The sequence below is a fragment of the Caloenas nicobarica genome, chromosome 28 (genome assembly GCF_036013445.1).
Source record: "Caloenas nicobarica isolate bCalNic1 chromosome 28, bCalNic1.hap1, whole genome shotgun sequence".
Classification (NCBI taxonomy): domain Eukaryota; kingdom Metazoa; phylum Chordata; class Aves; order Columbiformes; family Columbidae; genus Caloenas; species Caloenas nicobarica.
This window is the reverse complement of record NC_088272.1, coordinates 3,000,098-3,019,118: the sequence shown is the minus strand read 5'-3', so window position 1 is coordinate 3,019,118 and position 19,021 is coordinate 3,000,098. Positions and strand designations below refer to the sequence as shown.

Here is a 19,021-nt window from a genome sequence, read left to right as displayed (position 1 = left end):
TCCCAGGTTCCTGGCTGGGGACAAGGAGGCCATGAGGCCCCTGTGCTGTAAGGACAAGGTGTCTCCTCACAGGCATCAGAGGTGGAGACAACAGCCATAGCCAAGGGGAGAAGGAGCTCATGTCTGTTGGGGCTTTCGGCCTCTTTACATCCCTTGATCATCTCCACGACAGCGTGTCCTATGCTGTGGCATCCCCTGCACCTCTTTCCCTGCAGGCTGGAGACATCCCCCCTGCTGCCCCACCTTGCTCTTGTCTGAGCATCTTCCTTCCTTTGCTGATCTCTCTCCATCCTCCCCAGCTGTTCCTTGAAGCACAAAGCCTTGGGCTGATGCAGACTGCCTCTGGGTGACCTGCTCCACCACAGCACTGCCCTTCCACTCACATTCCTTTCTCCTCATGTCCAGCCTGGACCTCCCCAGCTGCACTGTGTGCCATTATTTCTTTCTCATGCTGTTTCCCACTATGAAGAAAACCTCCACCATCTCTGAAACCACCCTTCCAGCACTCTCAGGCAGCTCCTACACTGCTGCAGCCTCCCCAGCGCTGCTGGGCCAGAGCAGCCCAGGTCCCTCAGCATCCCACACCATGTGCACAAGGTCCTGACCCCTGCCTTGGCACAGCCCTGCACTCTCCAGTTCCTCCCTGCTTCTCCAAACTGGGAGCCGCACACTGGCACACACCCGTGTGTGTGGGGTCACACCAGTGCTGAACCGAATGGGATGAGAACTCCAGGTGTCTGGGTCCCCACGCTCCTCCTCATGCAGCCCCGTGTGCAGCTGCCGTGTTCATGGTGAGCGTGCAGCACGGGCTTGTGTGGCGGCCCTTGTAGTGCCCAGGCCCTTCTCCTCAGGGTCCCTGCTCAGCGTGTCAGGTCCTGCTCTGTCCTGATGGATGGGGTTATTCTCCTGCCCCGATACAGGACTGGCCGCTTCTCCTTTTGAAATTTCAGAGATTCCTGATGGTGGAACCCCAAAGTTTCTCAAGGTCTGGACTCTTCCTGGACTGCTGCAGCCGCATTCCCTCCAATTCCAGCCAGGGCAGGGACCACTCGCCCGGGGAGCCCCCGGTGCCCCCTAAAGAAAAGGGGCCCTGGCCTCCAGAACTCTCCTGAGCCCAGAACGTGGCCACTAAAATGGCAGCAATAGCAGGGTTCCATCAAGAGTTTATTCAAGAAAAAAGAAATAATTTCCAATTTCCCTAGCACAGTCTAGCTTCCTATCCAGGGCTGCCCTACATCTACTGGATAGAGAAGGGACAGATCTTGCGATGCTTCAGAGGTGGGAATGAGTTTCTTGCACAAAGGCACCGAATCTGTCTGCAGTGCTGTCTGGGGTGTCTGTCCCACACTCGCTGTGGATGGGGATGGCTGCCCTGGACAGGACCATCGCTGTCCCTGCCCAATGCATGTAGGGGTGTGTGAGAGCCTTGGCACCTCACGTAACACTGCAGGCCTGTAACTGGCACTATAAGGGAATAACTGCCCTGAATTTGATTTGTCAATCGATTTATAGAATAATTTCAGCTGGAAGAGACCCTCATGATCATGGAGTCCAACCATAACCCAACTCTAGCACTAAACCATGTCCCTAAGAAACCCAATTAAATGTCTTCTAAACACCTCCAGGAATGGTGACTCCACCACTTCCCTGGGCAGCCTGTTCCACTGCTTCACAACTTTTTCCATGGAGAAATGCCTCCTAATATCCAACCTGAACCTTCCCTGGCACAACTTGAGACCATTTCCTCTCATCCTATCACTTGCTACTTGGGAGAAGAGTCCAACACCCACCACGCTACAACCTCCTGTCAGGTAGTTGTAGAGACCGATAAGGTCTCCCCTCAGTCTCTTTTTTTCCAGGCTAAACAGCCTCAGGTCCCTCAGCTGCTCCTCATAAGACTTGTGCTCCAGGCCTGTCACGGTCCATTCGGTGATGGACTCGTGAAGGTTCATTTACCTTGATCTTGAAGTGCAAAATTAAGGCAACCAAAATGCCAAGCAGTTATAATTCAATCAAACAGTGTTACTTTATTATTTTGATTGTAAAGCGGCACACGATAGAGAGAGTGGAGAAAAAGGAAAGGAAAGAAAGGGGGAAAAAGGGTTGGCTACCACCACGAGTTCCAAAGGTGTCCCTATGGTCTCAGGTCCCGTACAGTGTCCTGCCGGTTCTCCGTTGTGATCCGTGATCCTTTGGTGGGGAGAGCTCAACGATGTCCCCTCGGGAATCGTCTTTCATGCTTCTTCACCCCGCTTCGCTCCCATGGATTGAGGCCAATCTCTGCCTTTGTTTCGCAATCCAGGCTGAACTGCGCAGGCCTGAAAAGTCCCCGCTTCGCTTCCCAGAACCCGTCTGTGCCTCCATCGCCTCGGTTCAGGGGTCTCTTACTGGTCCATTGGGTGACCTCAAGACCTTCGTCAAGCCTCTGCGCATGCTCTTCTTCACTGGCCTTAGTAGCAGGGAGGAGGTGGGGGCAAGTATGGCTGAGGCAGCAGGTGAAAATCCATCTTCTGCACAGCAGCTATAGTCCCCAGGTGGGAGAGACCTGTAGAACACAATTCCTTTTAGGAGGTGGGGGCAAGTCTGGCTGCGGCAGCAGGTGGAATCCGTACAGCAGCCATTGTTACCTGTAGCCCCCGGGTCAGAGAGACCTGTATAACAGAACCTTTTTCGTCAGGCCTCTCTCCAAGTCGTTGTCCAATTCTTTCTATCGGGGCATCTGTTCTCCAAGTCCCTGATGGTGATGTTCGGGCAAGTACTGTTCTTCGGACCGACTCTTATACCTTCCAATCCCTGATTTCTGTGATTCTGTGAGATGGAGAGGCCAGGAGAGGGAGATGTGAGGAGATGGATGGGTGAGGAGATAGACACACCAAGAGAGGGAGGGTCGGGTGGGTGGTGGGTGAGGAGCTCGGGATGGACAGATGGACAGAGACACGAGGTGATGGAGACACCAGGAGATGGAGATGGAGGGACCAGGAGGTGGGTGAGAAGATGGGGATGGACAGATGGACAGATGAGGGTGGAGACACCAGGAGATGGAGAATGAGGGTCAGGTGGGTGGTGGGATGAGGAGATGGAGGGATGGCCATGTGGAGGGACAGATGGATGGACAGATGGATGATGGACAAGTAGACGCCGGCCAACTAGATGCCCCCTGCTGGGCCCTCCGCCCGCTCACACATCTTGTTGGGTGACACCAACTTCCTGGTGGCCCCAAAATGGATCCAGATGAACTTCCTGGGAGAGCAGCAGTGGCCACTGCCCCTGGCAGGCCCCACCCACAGACCCCACCCCACCCCACCCCCTCCACTCACCAATCAGGAGGAGTTCGCGGGAGATGTTAGGGTCTTGTGTTTTCCATCCTCCAGATGAGGTTGGATGAAGTTGGGAAGATGTTTGGGGGTCTCAGTTGGGGTTCAACATCCTCCAGGTGGGACAAAGTTGGGGAGATCTTGGAGTCTTGGAGTTCAACGTTGTCAGCGTGAGGTGGGAGAACATTGAGGGAGATGGTTTATGTCTTGGGTTCTCCATCCTTCCAGGGGAAGAGTGATGAATTTGGGGAGATGTTTGCGGGTCTTGGTTGGGGTTCAACATCCTCCGGGTGGGACAACACTGAGGGAGATGTTGGGGGTCTTGGAGATCTCCACCGGCTAGATGAGGAGAGATGAAGTTGGGGGAGATGGTTGGGTCTTGGATACTCCATCCCCCAGGTGGGACAACACTGCGGGAGATGTTTTGGAGTCCTGGGTTCTCCACATTCCAGATGAGGTAGGACAAAGTTGGCAAAGATGTTTGGAGTCTTGGTTGGGGTTCAACATCCTCCAGGTGAAGAAGGCATGAAGTTGAGGAGGTGTTTGGGGTCTTGGGGTTCAATATCCTCCAGGTGGGACAAAATTGAGTGAGATGTTGGGGTTCAACATCCTCTGGATGACGTGGGACAACACTGCGGGAGATGTTTGGTGTCTTGGGGTTCTCCACCGGCTAGATGAGGTGGGACAAAGTTGGAGAGGTGTTTGTGGTCTTGGGTTCACTATTCCCCAGATGGGACAACATTGGAGGAGATGTTTGGTCTCAGCTGGAGTTCAACCTCCTCCGGGTGAGGTGGTGTGAAGTTGGGGGAGATGTTTGGTCTTGGGGTCCAACATCCTCTAGATGAGGTGCGGTGAAGTTAGGGAGATGGTTGGGGCTGAACATCCCCAGGTGAGGAGGGGGTAAGTTTGGGGAGAAGTTTTGAGGTCTTGGAGTTCAATACTCTCCACATAAGGTGGGACGAAGTTGGGGGAGATGTTGAGGTTCTGGTTGGCCCAAGGGGTCCAGACATGGGACATCAGGGCCTGGGTGGCACAATGGAGCTGGAGATGGGACATTATAAGACTTGGTGTCCCCAAAGTGTCCATGAATAGGACATCCTGAGTCTTGATGGCTTCACAGGGTCCAGGGATGTGACATCTTGGCCTGGGTGGCCCAAAGTGTCCGGGGATGGGATATTCTAGGTCTCGTTGGCCTAAGGGGTCCAGGGGTGGGACATCCTGCTCTGCGTAGCCCAGAGGATACAGGGATGGGAAATTTTGGCTCTTGATGGCCCAAGGAGGCTGGAGATGGGACAATTTGAGTCCACGGATGAGATATCCTGGGTCTGGGTGGCCCAGGTGGTCCAGGGATGGGACATCTTGGTCTTGGTGTCCCAAGATGGTTGGACATGGGACATCCTGATCTCGGTAGCCGAAAGGGTCCAGAGACGGGATATCGTGGGTCTTGATGTCCTCACAGTGTCCAGGGATGGGACATCTAGGCCTGGATGTCCCAAAGTGTCCAGGGATGGGACAGTTTAGGTCTTGGTGGCCCAAAGTGTCCAGGGATGGGACATCCTGGCCTGGGTGGTCCATGGGTTTGTCGCGATTGAGAGACGGGGACGCAGCTTGATGCAAGCAAGATGTCCGATTTATTGAACTAACACACATACATTTATATGTTCTAAGTTAAGCGTGTCTTAAGGTGATTGGCTAATCACTCTAACACATGCGCAAGACTAGCAAGACTACTTAAACAAAGTTTGTTGATTAGGTGATGTTTCCGCGACTATCAGTCGCCACCTGTGGTCACGTGTTGTCCTTTGTCCTAGGGCGTAGGCGTTTGCTGATAACCACAAGTTCTTTGTTCCTGGGCCTTGTCCGGGCATGTTGTGTTCCATGTCTATTGCAACACTCGATTAGCATACAGGCCTCAGGCCCAGGCAACAGCTCTCGCTAACCCACATCTCCCCCTTTCTGTTTTAATTAACATTTTGGCTATCCCAAGGTCGATGACCAACTAACTCAAGAACATCTTCTCTAACTAACATTTCCATACTAGGGGTTTTCAGGGTTCCCTATTGATTTTTGCAAACATTGTAATATACATGGAATTACTATCAACAACACACAAATCATTAGAAGGATAGAAAGCCCTTGTTTAAACAAATCTTTCATCCATCCCGAAATACCCTAGGATGCTAGCCACCCATCGAACCCGTCCACTTCTTTTATCTTATGGAGTTGTTCTCGCAACTCTGCAATTCGCTGGTGGATACTTCTGGAGTGGTCAGATAAATTATCTACTTTTTGCCACTCTTTTTCAAGACAATAATGACACCAACGTCCCACCGTGTGGCGGTTCAGCCACTGTGATTTACCACAGTTAGCACAAATCCTGCAGATCCATGGGTAACAATTTGTACACTGGGGGCATTTAAGCTCCCATTTAGTAGCTTCTAAAACAGAGTTCATTCGAGGGCGGTGTCCTCTTCACCGGGCGTAGAATCTGGATTCAAGATGTCGTCAGAGGGCTGCTGCTGTAGTGCCTCTCGAAAGGGCCTCACATTTTTCGCTGGGATCCAACGGGGGCCTCTTTCTGTGGAGACACAAGCATAGCCTCTACCCCATGTAACGAGGGGATAGGGTCCCATTACTTTACCTGTTTCAGGGTCCCGAATTAGCACCGGTGGCTTGATTCTGGGTTCCAAGAGGGTGTTTGTACTAAAATGTCGAACTATGGGAGGATTACTGTCCAACAGAGAACAATTCAAAAAATTAAAGACATATAAGGCTTTCTGTAATCGCTCTTCTGGAGTAGCAGTCCCTACTACTCCCCCTTTTTGTTTTTGTAACAAACACTTGAGGGATTGGTGCGAGCGCTCTATTAGGGATTGGCCTGTGGGGGAGTGAGGAATGCCGGTGGTGTGTGAGATTCCCCAAGAATTTAAAAAGGAATTTATTGATGAAGAGACATAGGCAGGGCCATTGTCAGTTTTAATCTGTGAGAGTATTCCTAAAGTGGCAAAGGCTCGCGTCAGGTGCCTTTGAACATCTCGCGCTCTTTCTCCTGCATGTCAAGAGGCAAACAATGCACCCGAAAAGGTGTCGATAGAAGAATGTATATACTTCAAACGACCAAATTCAGGAAAATGCGTAACGTCTGTTTGCCAAAGCTGGAGACTCTGTAACCCTCTTGGGTTAACTCCTCCGGCAACGGATATAAAAGAATGTCTTTGGCAATCAGGACACACGGCAACAATATTTTTTGCCTGCTGCGTGGTGAGGTTAAATTGTCGTTTTAAACCTCCAGCATTTTGATGAAAAAAGGAATGGCTAAGTCGAGCTTGTGCCACACGATCAGGTAATACCTGCACGGGTAGCGTAAGCATATCAGCCTGTCGGTTTCCCTCGGCCATAAACCCAGGTAAAGAGGTATGGGATCTAATATGCATAATAAAATAGGAATGATGGCGAGAATCTAAGAGAAAGACAAGCTCCTGTAGCAAGGTAAACAAGACTGCATGAGAAACATCACGGAGCACTGAGGCTTCTGCTCGTTGAACAATTCCTGCAACATAAGCAGAATCAGTAATTACATTGAGAGGGATAGACCATTTCCGGAAGGCGCGAACCACGGCTGACAATTCTGCTATTTGAGGAGAGCCCTGTACAGTTTCTACATCAGAGTCCCAATGTCCAGACTTATTGTCCCACCAAAGGATAACGGACTTGTGGGTTCTACCCGATCCATCTGTGAAAACAGTAAAGGCCTGTAGAGGCTGATCGCTTCTTTTTGGCATTGGCAGAAGGTGAAAATCAGCGTGTAACAGTTTATGAGAAGGTGGATGCGAAGTAAGTTGGCCCGTATAATTGACTAGAGCTGTCCCTAATGCGTCCGATTGTTGTAATAGCCATTGCAAATAAACAGCTGTTACTGGTAGACAGATAAGGGTAAAGTCTGTTCCTGCTAAAGTCAACAGTCTTTGTCGAGCTTTGACGACAAGGGATGCAAACATTTCATGCTGTGTCGAAATAGTTTTTGTGGCTTGGTTGGGTAAAAAAATCCATTCAATAATCAGCAAAGGGTCCGGTTTCTGGCTATCCCACTGAAAGATCAGCGCATGAGGTTGCCGTGAAGGATTCAAAATGATGAGTTGAAAAGGTAACTCAGGTGCCCATCGATGCGCTTGTCTGTTGGTAATTGCCATGGCAACTTTCTGTAGGGCGTTAACAGCCTCAGGATTAAGATTCCGTGGGGCACAGAGATCTGAGCCTCCTTTGAGCATTTCAAATAATGGGCTTAGGTCTGCATTAGTAATGCCAAGCAAGGGTCTGACCCAATTGATTGTTCCTAGCAGTTTTTGTACATCATGTAAGTTTTTTACCTCTGTGGCTATTTGTAAAGGCTGAGGAACCACAGTTTGGGCTCGTATGCGCCACCCTAAGTACTTCCACGTTGGCGTCCGTTGTACTTTTTCTAGGGCAATACAGAGGTTTGCCGATTTAATGGCAACCATGACAAGGGCTACGGCTTCCTCCATGACTTCATGGTGTTCTGCTGCTACTAGAATGTCGTCCATATAATGGTACAGTAAGACATGGCGCATCATGGTTCTAATTGGACTAAGTATCTTAGCTACATACCATTGACATATTGTGGGACTGTTTTTCATTCCTTGTGGCAGCACAACCCAGTGGTACCTTTGTAATGGGGCTTGCATGTTGACGCTTGGTACAGAAAAGGCAAATTTAGGGGCATCATCTGGATGCAAGGGAATATTAAAAAAGCAATCTCTAAGGTCAATGACTGTTAAATGCCAATCACGAGGAATCATAGTAGGTGATGGAAGTCCTGGTTGTAGGGCTCCCATGCTTTCCATAGCGTCATTAATTTTCCGGAGGTCATGGAGCAGGCGCCACTTGCCAGTGTGTTTTTTGATAACAAAAACCGGCGAATTCCAGGGGCTGTTAGAAGACACAATATGTCCCTTCGATAGTTGTTCTGCAACTAGTTCTTGGAGGGCGTGAAGTTTTTCTATAGGTAGGGACCATTGATCGACCCAAACAGGAGTTTCAGTTTTCCAGATTAATTTTAGGGTCTCACGCCCCTCAATGGCCCCACCTAAAAATGTGCCTGGGTAGTTTGAAGAGACATACCCCATTGGGATAACACGTCACGCCCCCACAAAACCATGGGGACAGGTAAAACAAACGGTTTGACAGATGCTGTCTGGCCGCTTGCATCCTGTATCTGAATTAGTTCTAAGCTCTGTCGACTAGCTCCATATCCCCCTATCCCAGCTAACGCTTGGGAAACATCTGCTAGGGGCCATTGGAGAGGCCATTTGGCTTGAGAAATGACAGTAACATCCGCACCCGTGTCAATAATTCCGCACAGTACAACCCGTTGATTCCCACGAATGAGAGTACATCGACATGTGGGGCGTTTCTGCGTGATAGATTGGACCCATAAAATCTGCGGTTCTCCTGTGGAGCCAAAAGCTCCTTGCCTCTGTGGCATTAACTGGTCACTAGGCAGAGAATTATCAACTTTGGGCATTAAAACTAGTTGTGCAATCCGACTTCCCTTTGGTATAATACAAGGAGGAAACGGAGTCCAAGCCATGATTTTAATCTCTTGAGAACTGTCAGCATCTATTACCCCAGGTAATACAAAAAGCCCTGATAGCGTCGTAGACGACCTTCCTAACAACAATGCCTGCGTTGCGGGTGGTAAAGGGCCGACAATACCAGTGGGCAACAGATGGACTGAGGAATCAAGTAGCGTTACTGCATAGGAGGTTGCCAGGTCCAAGCCGGCACTTCCTGCTGTTGCTGGGCAGAGGTCGGCAACGCTGCTGCCCCCACCCCCTGCGCCCGCGGGGGTGCCATCCGCGGAACTTGTGTCTGCACGCGCCGCGGCCCTGCGCTCTGTGACCGGTTTCCCTGTATCGGTCGTCCCTGAGAGTCATACTTGGACCGGCATTGATTAGCATAATGCCGTCCCTTCTGGCATTTAGGGCAGATCCCGGGTATCTGGGGACGCCTCCAAGCACTCGCACTCGTAGCGAGGCAATCTTTCTTAAGGTGGCCCGGCTTCTCACAGCCATAACAGTTTCGGGGCGGTGGAGTGGGGTTAACTTGCCCACGCATGGCCGCGAACGCGGCAGCCATAACCTCAAATTTATGGTCCATGGTGCCGATCCTGTTACAGGCTTCCACCATCTCGATTAGGGTAGGATTCTGATTCGGGAGAGACCTTAAGAGTTTTTTGCAGTCAGCGTTAGCATTTTCTACGGCTAACTTAAGGAGTAGAATTTCTCGGGCTTCCGTATTATCAATCTGCCTTTCTAGGGCTTGTTTTAATCTATCTATAAACTGCATATACGGTTCACGAGGTTCTTGGGTTATAGTAGTAAATGCTTTCTGGGGTCTGCCTGAATCAGGAACTTTCAGCAGAGCCCTTTTCGCTTCCTCTCGGAATGCTTCTAAAGCTTCTCGAGGGATATCCCTAGCTTGAGCGACAGGGTCCGAGAACCGTCCCGTCCCTGTAAGATGTTCTATGGTCAACGCAGCTAAAGCAGCATTAGCATGCCCCACATACCCCAGCAAAATTGTTTGCAATCCTGTTCTCCATTGAGATTCCCACATCGTATACTGATTCGGAGTCAATAACAACTGCGCAAGAGACTTCAGATCGTGTGGGGTCATAACATATGTGTCAAATACCGAAGACAAAAGACTCGCAAAATAGGGAGAGGATAGCCCGTGCTCGGTAACAGTACGGCGTAACTCTTTGATAACCGAGAAGGAGTGCTTCCCATTGGGCCCCCCTCCGCCCCCGATATATTACAGGAGCGACTATAGTTCTCGCTACTTCCAGCTCCCCTTCCTTCAACGCCTGGCGCTTAATTTCTCCCCAAACATCATGAGGGTCAGGGGGAAATAAGTCAGGCTCCTTCTCGGGGTCGATAGGCCCCGGATCAAAGGGATCACCTTCAGGGGGATACCCTGCGGCGCAAGCTAATGGTGGCGCAGAAGGCTTCACCCCATTAGCAGCATCGGGAGAGGTTACGGGACAGGCAGAGGGTAACTGGGAAGGCGCTGATTCTTCCTCGCAGGAGCCCCGTTGCATTTGCTCCTGTGCTTTCACAGTCTCAAAAACAGTTCTCCATCTAGGGAGCATACGTTGCGACTCTTCGTCCCCCGCCGTAGCCGCATCCCATAATTTAACCCCCACATCGTCCCAAAGCTCACGTGTAAAAATCGAAGAGGCAGTTACTGTGGGGATTTTCACCTGCACCCACTTGAGCATTAACTTAAGATCCTGCCCTGAGAGGGTCTTCTTCCCATGCTTTTTAAGCAACGCTTTCATTAGCTCATAAACGTCTCTCTCAGGGGAAGACGCTTGATTCCCCATTTCTTTAGTTTCCCGCAGCTCACCTCTCGTTCCAGATGGAGGGATTAAGTAGCCGGCCGGCTTATCCTGCTTCCTTTCAGCAGCTCATTCAACGTCCTGCGGGACTCGCGACCTGCCACCAGATAGGCGGTTCTTCATTCCTCGGCGGTCTCACCGTAGGCGATCACGTCGGGGTCACCAATTTGTCGCGATTGAGAGACGGGGACGCAGCTTGATGCAAGCAAGATGTCCGATTTATTGAGCTAACACACATACATTTATATGTTCTAAGTTAAGCGTGTCTTAAGGTGACTGGCTAATCATTCTAGCACATGCGCAAGACTAGCAAGACTATTTAAACAATAGACTATTTAAACAGAGTTTGTTGATTAGGAGATGTTCCCGCGACTATCAGTCGGCCACCTGTGGTCACGGGTTATTCTTTGTCCTTGGGCGTAGGCGTTTGCTGATAACCACAAATTCCTTGTTCCTGGGCCTTGTCTGGGCACGCTGCGTTCCTTGTCTATTGCAACACTCGATTTTGCAACAAGCTAGCATACAGGCCTCAGGCCCAGGCAACAGCTCTCGCTAACCCACAGTTCTCATTGCTGCCCTTCTTGAAGACAGGTTTGACAACTGCCTTTTCCAAGGACCTCAGAACCCCTCTGATTGCTCTGGCAGGTTTCAGACCACAATTCAGACTCACAGGTAAGGATGACATAGCAGACAGGAGCACGTGAGATTGATCTGCCTGGGCCAGTGGGTTTTGTTCCTGGAGTCACACACAGAAATGTCAGGTTCTGTCAGGTGTCCACATCTGAGCCGGCCTCGTGGGCTCCTTATGCACCCAGGGATGTTCAGAGACAGAGTCTGTCCCTTTCGCACACAGAGGCAGGAGTCACAGTGTCACTCTGGCCTCCTGTTGTCACTCCCGAGGGATGGGAGGCACCTCAGCCCTGTGGTGTGTCACCCTGCTCTGCACTCATCTGAGATGTCCCACGTCATGAGGAATGGACACGGGGACCTCAGTTCAAGGAAGAACATCCCAGTGCTGCATTCGGGTGATTTCCTATGGGGTGTTCTTCCTACCATGAAGTGACCTCAAGACCTCACTGTGCCACAGGCCTTCATGGAACCTCAAGGAATAGTTGATAGTGTTTGTGCTCACTTGCGTTTATGTCACATCACATACATGATGTGTGTGCTCACATCTGATGTCTACAATGCAAACAGGGATTTCTGACCTACTCATTCCGTGTCCCTCTGTGGGTGAGAGGCCAGGGCTGGCAATGGTGGTTGTGAGGGGCCAGTGCATGACGATGCCCTGGGGCAGCTTCCTCAGGGTGTCCATTGCACAGGGGCACAGCCCAGCCCCTGCTCTGCTGGTCCTGCAGGTCTCTGGCAGGAGGCCTGGCTGTGAGAGGACACTGCTGTGTGCCCAGCCCTGCACACACACACTGTGCAGCTGTACACTGGTGTTTGCATCTGTGGCCATTTTCGTAGGCAAGTTTTTGAGAGAAGGTTTGTAAGAAGACCTAAGCCTTCCGCCACTGCCCTGAGGAGATCACTCTTCTTTATAGAAGTACTGTTACAGAGGCCAGCTCTGTCACAGCAGTGCCCATGGCCTGTCCCTGCCTGCGCTCACAGGACTGACACACAGCAGGACGGTGACCAGGCTGCCAGAGCACTCAGGCCTTGCACCAACACAAGGGATGAGAAGGAGAGTGTGGGAGTGGAACGAGAACAGCTCTGGAAGGCCAAGCGCTGCTGCTCCCTGGCAGTGCTGCCAGGCTGGACTCTTTTCCCCTCCTCCCATGCACACAGGAACTGTCCCTGCAGCACCAAACAGGCCTTGCAGGAAGGATATAATGAAAAACAAGTCACTACAGACACATTTATTTTGTTTAAAGGGAAAGAGAGCATGGCTCCTGATTTACACTAGTGGTTATGAAAGAAAAGCAGACAGAGAATTAGAAAGGGGATGACAACATTATCACAATAAAAAAACAATCAATAACATATAATACAGATGACAGGCTGTATCTCTAATTAGTTACATTACAATTCCTATTCAGAAGCAGATGGGCAGTTTATTGTTTCAGAAAACAGTAAGATATGAGTTTCCACAGGGCATCCTTGAGCTCCTGGTTCCTCATGCTGTAGATGAGGGGGTTCACTGCTGGAGGCACCACTGAGTACAGAACAGACACCACCAGGTCCAGGGATGGGGAGGAGATGGAGGGAGGCTTCAGGTAGGCAAACATGGCAGTGCTGACAAACAGGGAGACCACGGCCAGGTGAGGGAGGCACGTGGCAAAGGCTTTGTGCCGTCCCTGCTCAGAGGGGATCCTCAGCACAGCCCTCAAGATCTGCACATAGGACAGCACGATGAACACAAAACACATAAAAACTAAACAGGCACTAACCACAATAAGTCCAAGTTCCCTGAGGTAGGCATCTGAGCAGGAGAGCTTGAGGATCTGGGGGATTTCACAGAAGAACTGGTCCAGGGCATTGCCCTTGCACAGTGGCAGTGAAAATGTATTGGCCGTGTGCAGCAGAGCACTGAGAAACCCAGTGGCCCAGGCAGCTGCTGCCATGTGGACACAAGCTCTGCTGCCCAGGAGGGTCCCGTAGTGCAGGGGTTTGCAGATGGCAACGTAGCGGTCGTAGGACATGATGGTGAGTATATAATACTCTGCTTCTATCAAGAATGTAAACAAAAAGAGCTGTACAGCACATCCTGTGTAGGAGATGGCCCTTGTGTCCCAGAGGGAGTTGGCCATGGATTTGGGGACAGTGATGGAGATGGAGCCCAGGTCGAGGAGGGCGAGGTTGAGCAGGAAGAAGTACATGGGGGTGTGGAGGTGCTGGTCACAGGCTATGGTGGTGATGATGAGGCCGTTGCCCAGGAGGGCAGCCAGGTAGATGCCCAGGAAGAGCCAGAAGTGCAAGAGCTGCAGCTCCCGTGTGTCTGTGAACGCCAGGAGGAGGAACTGGGTGATGGAGCTGCTGTTGGACATTTGCTGTCTCTGGGCATGGGGCACTGTCACAAGAGGGAATAAAAGCGACACGTTAGGGGAGACTTCTCTAAGCAAAATCAAAGCCATTTCACATATGCCTTCCCCCTGCTCCACACCCCTTGTCCTTTTCCAGACCTTCCTTCGGGTCCGTGGCTGAGCCCTGGGTGCTGCTGGCTGGAGGTGCCGTGAGGAGCAGGGCCTGTGCCCGCTGGCTGCCCAGGAGTCAGCCCTGCTCTGCAGCAGGGGTCATGGGAATGGGGGAACAGGGTCCAGTCCTGGGATTCAGCTGTGTCAGATGGACCCGTTCCTGGTGCAGAAGGGACTGTCAGCATCTGCACTGTCACAGAGAATGGAACAGGATGGTAAAATGAAGTTAGAAATGCTTGGGGTTTTGACAGCTTCACAGAATCACAGAATATTAGGGATTGGAAGGGACCTTGAAAGATCATCTAGTCCAATCATTCAACTCCCCTGGAGAGTGTTGTTGGGTGTCAGAAACCCTCAGCATTTCTGCTGCACTCAGGGAGAACAGAGCGAGTCCTGCGAGACCAGAGGATGCCTGTGGGTCAGTGCAGAGTGAGGGCAGCTGCTCTGTCCCTCTGTCTTGCTCCAGCTGCCCTGGGCTGGCACCTTTCTGAGATGGAGGCTGATCACACTGCCATGTTACCCTGAAAAGCCACCAGGCATTGCTGAGAGCAGAGGGATCCACCTCAGACCATGACATGTCTCACCCTCTCCTAAAGGTTGCAGCTCTCCACTTCTAGCCCAGGATACACACGGCTCATTTCACAAACTCAACAGCATTTTATCTGTCACAGCATCTCTCTGTTTCTCCATAGGGGTTTCAGATAACACAAAGCTGCTATAGGACAGGATTGGAAGAAAACCTCAATGAGACAGCCAAGTGTCCTGACGATGGCATTTGATTCAGGGAGACTCAGCTCATTCCCCAGCCCCACACACTGCATTGCCCACAGCCCCACAGGTCAGAGCAAAGCTGGGACACGTGTTCCCATGGACACAGCTGCAGGAAAGGACCCACAAGATCAGGCTGTGACTCTGCAGCTGAAACTCCCATCCCCAGAGAGCCTGACAGCAAGAACCAGATCACACCAGCAGTGACCCAGAGCAGTGGAGCAAGAAGGAAACTGCGGTGAGGGTGGGTGTGAGAGAGGCCAGGGCAGAGGCAGCCGGGCACTCAGACAGCGTCACCCTTCCCCAGCTGTGCAGCCACCTCCCACACACCAGCATTGCCGGGCAGCTGCTCTCAGCCCCTGTGCTCTGCAGAGGGAACTGGAGCTCTGGCTGCACAGGAGCTGCTTCATGCCTTGGAGCCCCCGGCCCTGAGGGCAGAGGCTTTGCTGGGTGGGAGAGGAGGTGAGGGGGCTGCTCACAGGAGGCATCTGCACTGCAGGGGATCATACAAAGATTTCTGAATTCTCCCTCCCACAACATTTCTGGTTTTGGTTTCTTCTTCCCTTATCACATCTCTGCTGTCTGGAGATTTTCCTCCTGGGAGGTGTTTCACTGTCCATGTCTCTTCCCTGTTAGTGCTCACAGATCATCCCATGCTCTGTGCCCTCAGGCTGGCCCTACAGATCCTGCCTGTTCACAGGGCACTGCCTTGGGGCATCTTCCTGTTTGCAGGCTGGGAAATAGGACAAGTCAGATAAAGGCTGAGGGGTGCAGCAAAGGTGATGCAAGTGCTGTCCATAGGCAGAGGGATGGTGAAGGGATGTTATCAGCCTTCTGGCAGACGTACTCATCACTCAAATTTGCAGTTCAGGAGTCTCAATGACTTGTTTAAGCATGAGGGCTCATTTTCATTTTATCCTTTACTGCACACCCCACCCCTTGGGATAAGAAACTGAAAGGCAGGCTCAGGAAAGCTCCTTATCTGTCTGCTAATCCTTGCATTGATCTTGTCCTTGGGGCATCCCCTTGGAAAACTCCTGTGGGTGATCTGGAGCTGTGAGGAGCCCTGACCCACACAGCAGCCTCTCCACAGCACAAGCACCTTTCCTGCCCTGATAGGGGTCACTACTTCCCCCACAGCTTCTCTCCACAGCACCGTGGGGATCTCCCCGGGCAGGCTGAGCGCTGACCGTGGCAGGCGGCAGAGTCCCTGCCCCGGCACAGCCCTGGGGTGCAGGGACCCTGCTCTACAGATGCACATCTCTACAACCATCCCTGGGAGAAAGAAGCCATCATGTCCTGTCCCTCCGATGGTGCAGCAGGGAAGCCCTGCTCTGGGGAACATCCTCCTCAATATTAGAGACACTGAGAGAGCCCTCCTGAAAAGTCTCATAAACTGTAAGAGGTACCAGCTTTAGATCTTTCCAGGAACTGCAACTGCATTGCCCTGGAGCCAGAAACTTAACATGCTAAGGGCTGTGAGGATTATTCTCCAAGTGAGCTCTCATCTGTCCTCCCACCCCAGACTGCGTTTCCCCTGTCACCCTGGCTCCTCTGCCCTCGGTGCTGCAGGCAGAGCCCTCAGCCCTGCTGCGCTTTGCAGAGGAGCTGCTCCTGGGCAGAGCTGTCTCTCTGCAGCGCTGCCGCTTGCCATGAGCTCCCTCTGTCCCAGGAGCCCAGCCCAGCTCAGCAGCACAGGAGCAGCCCATGATGTCCTTTCCTCTGTCCCCTCTGGGCTCCCTCCAGCTGTCCCTGGGGCTCCAGGGGCACATCCTTTGAAACAACCTCAAGTAATCAGTGATGTTGATTCTCTCTCTTCAGCAGTGACACTTCTTGCCAGCATTGTGTTCTTTGTATTAAAAAATAAATTGGTATGGGAATCACCTTTTCTTGTCCCATTATTAGGCAGGACACCAGGAATGTTACAGCAAAGGATCTAATTTTTCCAAACTGGGGGAGGAATATGTTCCCCGGAATGAATTTAGGCATTATATTCTGGGTTTATACTCCTAGGTCTAGAGAGACATTCAGCAATCTTTGGCCATGTCATGTTAGTGCTCTGAAGCAAAGCCTTTGCACGCATGGAGTCTTGGACAGTTGGTACCAGGTTTCCATGGGGCAGGTCAGTGGTTTCCTGGTGCCACAGCTGGGGTGGTTCAGCCCAGATGTGAGGCAATGTCCTCAGCCAGGGACCTGACTGGCTGAGCTGGAGCTATCAGTGTTGGAGACAGAGCTGTGACACGAATGGAATAAACTGCCAAGGCAGGGTGGCAGAACTTAGTTCATCTGGTCTGCAAGGACAGAAGCCTCCAAGCACAGCAACAGGCCAGAGCAAAATTCAGTCTAGACCTGTAAGGCAATTCAAGGACCCCATAATGAGCTGTTCCTACTGCAGGAACAGTTAAAGGAGAAACAAACAACTTGTAGTTACTGATGAATTCAATAAGGGAGAGAAGTGATATTCTCTGTGTCTCTGGTCCTCCATCTTCACCAGCCAGCTCTCCCAGGCCTCTGTCACTGGAGGCAGAACCACCAGCAATGGATGGGGATCAAGTCAGGGGTCACTGGAACTAACACAATCCTTTCCAGTCTATGGGACAGGAGGGGCAGCATCCCAGGAGCTGAGACAGCAGGACCATGTCACAGTGAGGCCACTCTCCACCTTCTTGGAAAGCTCATGGAGACTGGGGGGACTCCCTGACCACTGGCAGCTCTCACACAGTGTGTGCACTTTTCAAAATGGCCAGTGGGTGAGCGGGGGAACTAAGGGCTGTGCATGTCCACTGAGACCCCACTTCTGGGTGTGTGAAAGAGAAGGTGACGGGGTTTACCCAGGGCAGGTTGTGCCTGTCCATCCTCTTTGCTTTCTGTGAGGAAAGGACAGGGTTGCTGGACGTGGGGAGAGCAGTGGTGGTCTGTTACCTGGAAGTCAGCAAGGCATTCAGCATCATCCCCCACAATATTCTTGTGTCCAAGGTAGGCTATTATGATCTGTGTCAGTGTGTAAGTAGATGGGTAAAAACCAATCTGAATGCTTGGACTTAGAAAGGCTCTAGATAAAGGGAGAAACTTTCCAGTCATGAGGACAGTCAAGCCCTGGAAGCTGTTTCCCGGGAGTGCGCACTTACAGTGTCCCAGAAAGTGTCCAAGATGTGTTTGGATAAAGCCCTGAGTAATCTGGTCTGAGCCTGCTTTGAGCAGGAGGTTGGTCAAGACACGTTCCAAGGTCCTTTCCAGCCTGAATGATGCTGTCCTTCCTTACCCTTCAGCTTTCAAAATAGACTAAACTCTCAGGTTTTCCCTGACAACAGAAATAATTCACATGAGGTGCAGGGCTGCTTTACAAGTAACCCTAAACAGCCCTGACCACAACTTTTGCATCCCTTTTCATTTGCCCCAACCCAAGTTCTTCTTTTTGGCTGTCCTAACACCCTTCCAGAAAGAACAGGCCACCTCGTTCATCCTTTCAGAGCAGGTTGCTCAACAGGTGTCAGCATCCATGTACAGAGTCTGCACATCAGCCAGGCAGCAAAGCCATCGTTACAGAAATGGAGATGAGGCTCTTGACCAGCTCCTTGCACCCAGCAATTGGCATTCCTGAGATTCCTGGGAACACCTGAACTCTAAGTGCAGAGCATGTGATTCCTTGTTGGGTATCCTGGCTTGTCTCCTGACCCATGTGGGCCTTCAGGCTGTGAAGAGAATCAAACCCAACTTTTCATTTTACATGGTGTCAAACAGGGTGGATAAAGGGAGCTCAGAACTCCAGTCTCTGCTGCACTGTAAGGCTTGATACCCCATCCATAAGTACATATCTAAGTGGTTCAGATAAAGCGTGGTCTTGCAAAAGTCACCCTTTGTGTCCCCAGGTGCATGGACACTGCTCATGTGCCTCTGCAGAGTGGCAGAGGCTGGATCACTTTCTCAGGAGAAACTCCTTGCTGGAAAAATACAGCTAATGGGGTGGCTCAACAAGGTTTTGTTGCATTTCACTGGGCATCGGATTTGACATATTTGGTGCTTTCCTGTGATCACTCCTTCTGCACAGATGATCACAGAAAGACAACCGTTTTGTAAGAGTTGGTTACAAAGGTCCTGTCGTGAACAAGAGAGCTCCCCATGAGCTCTGGAGGGAGTGAGGAAGTTTATAACAAGCACCAGGAAAAACCAAGAAGCTCAAGGCCTCTTCTTGATAGTGAGAGGCCCTGAGCAGCAGTGAGCGGCCATGTGTGGTGTGGGAGGGTCAGGGGATGTGAGGTAGAGAAGGGTGATGGCTGGTGACTTCAGCAAATCCTTACAACCATGTTTAACCCCGCAAGTGGAATGTGGTTGATGTTTGTGGGTGGAGGGGGAATAGGAGGAAGATTTTTAGGGGGTTATGGAAAGAA

At 51.3% G+C, this 19,021-nt stretch overlaps 1 protein-coding gene across 1 annotated transcript; it reads right to left on the bottom strand.

Moving 5' to 3' along the window:
* Window positions 1–12,785: 12,785 nt before the first annotated feature.
* On the bottom strand, window positions 12,786–18,754 carry LOC135999312 (olfactory receptor 14J1-like). Its single transcript, XM_065652872.1, has 3 exons — window positions 18,740–18,754; window positions 15,570–15,585; window positions 12,786–13,783 (listed from the first exon to the last, which is right to left on the bottom strand). The coding sequence occupies exons 1-3, from the start codon at window positions 18,752–18,754 to the stop codon at window positions 12,786–12,788; spliced, it is 1,029 nt and encodes a 342-aa protein (XP_065508944.1).
* Between the last annotated feature and the right edge of the window lie 267 nt (window positions 18,755–19,021).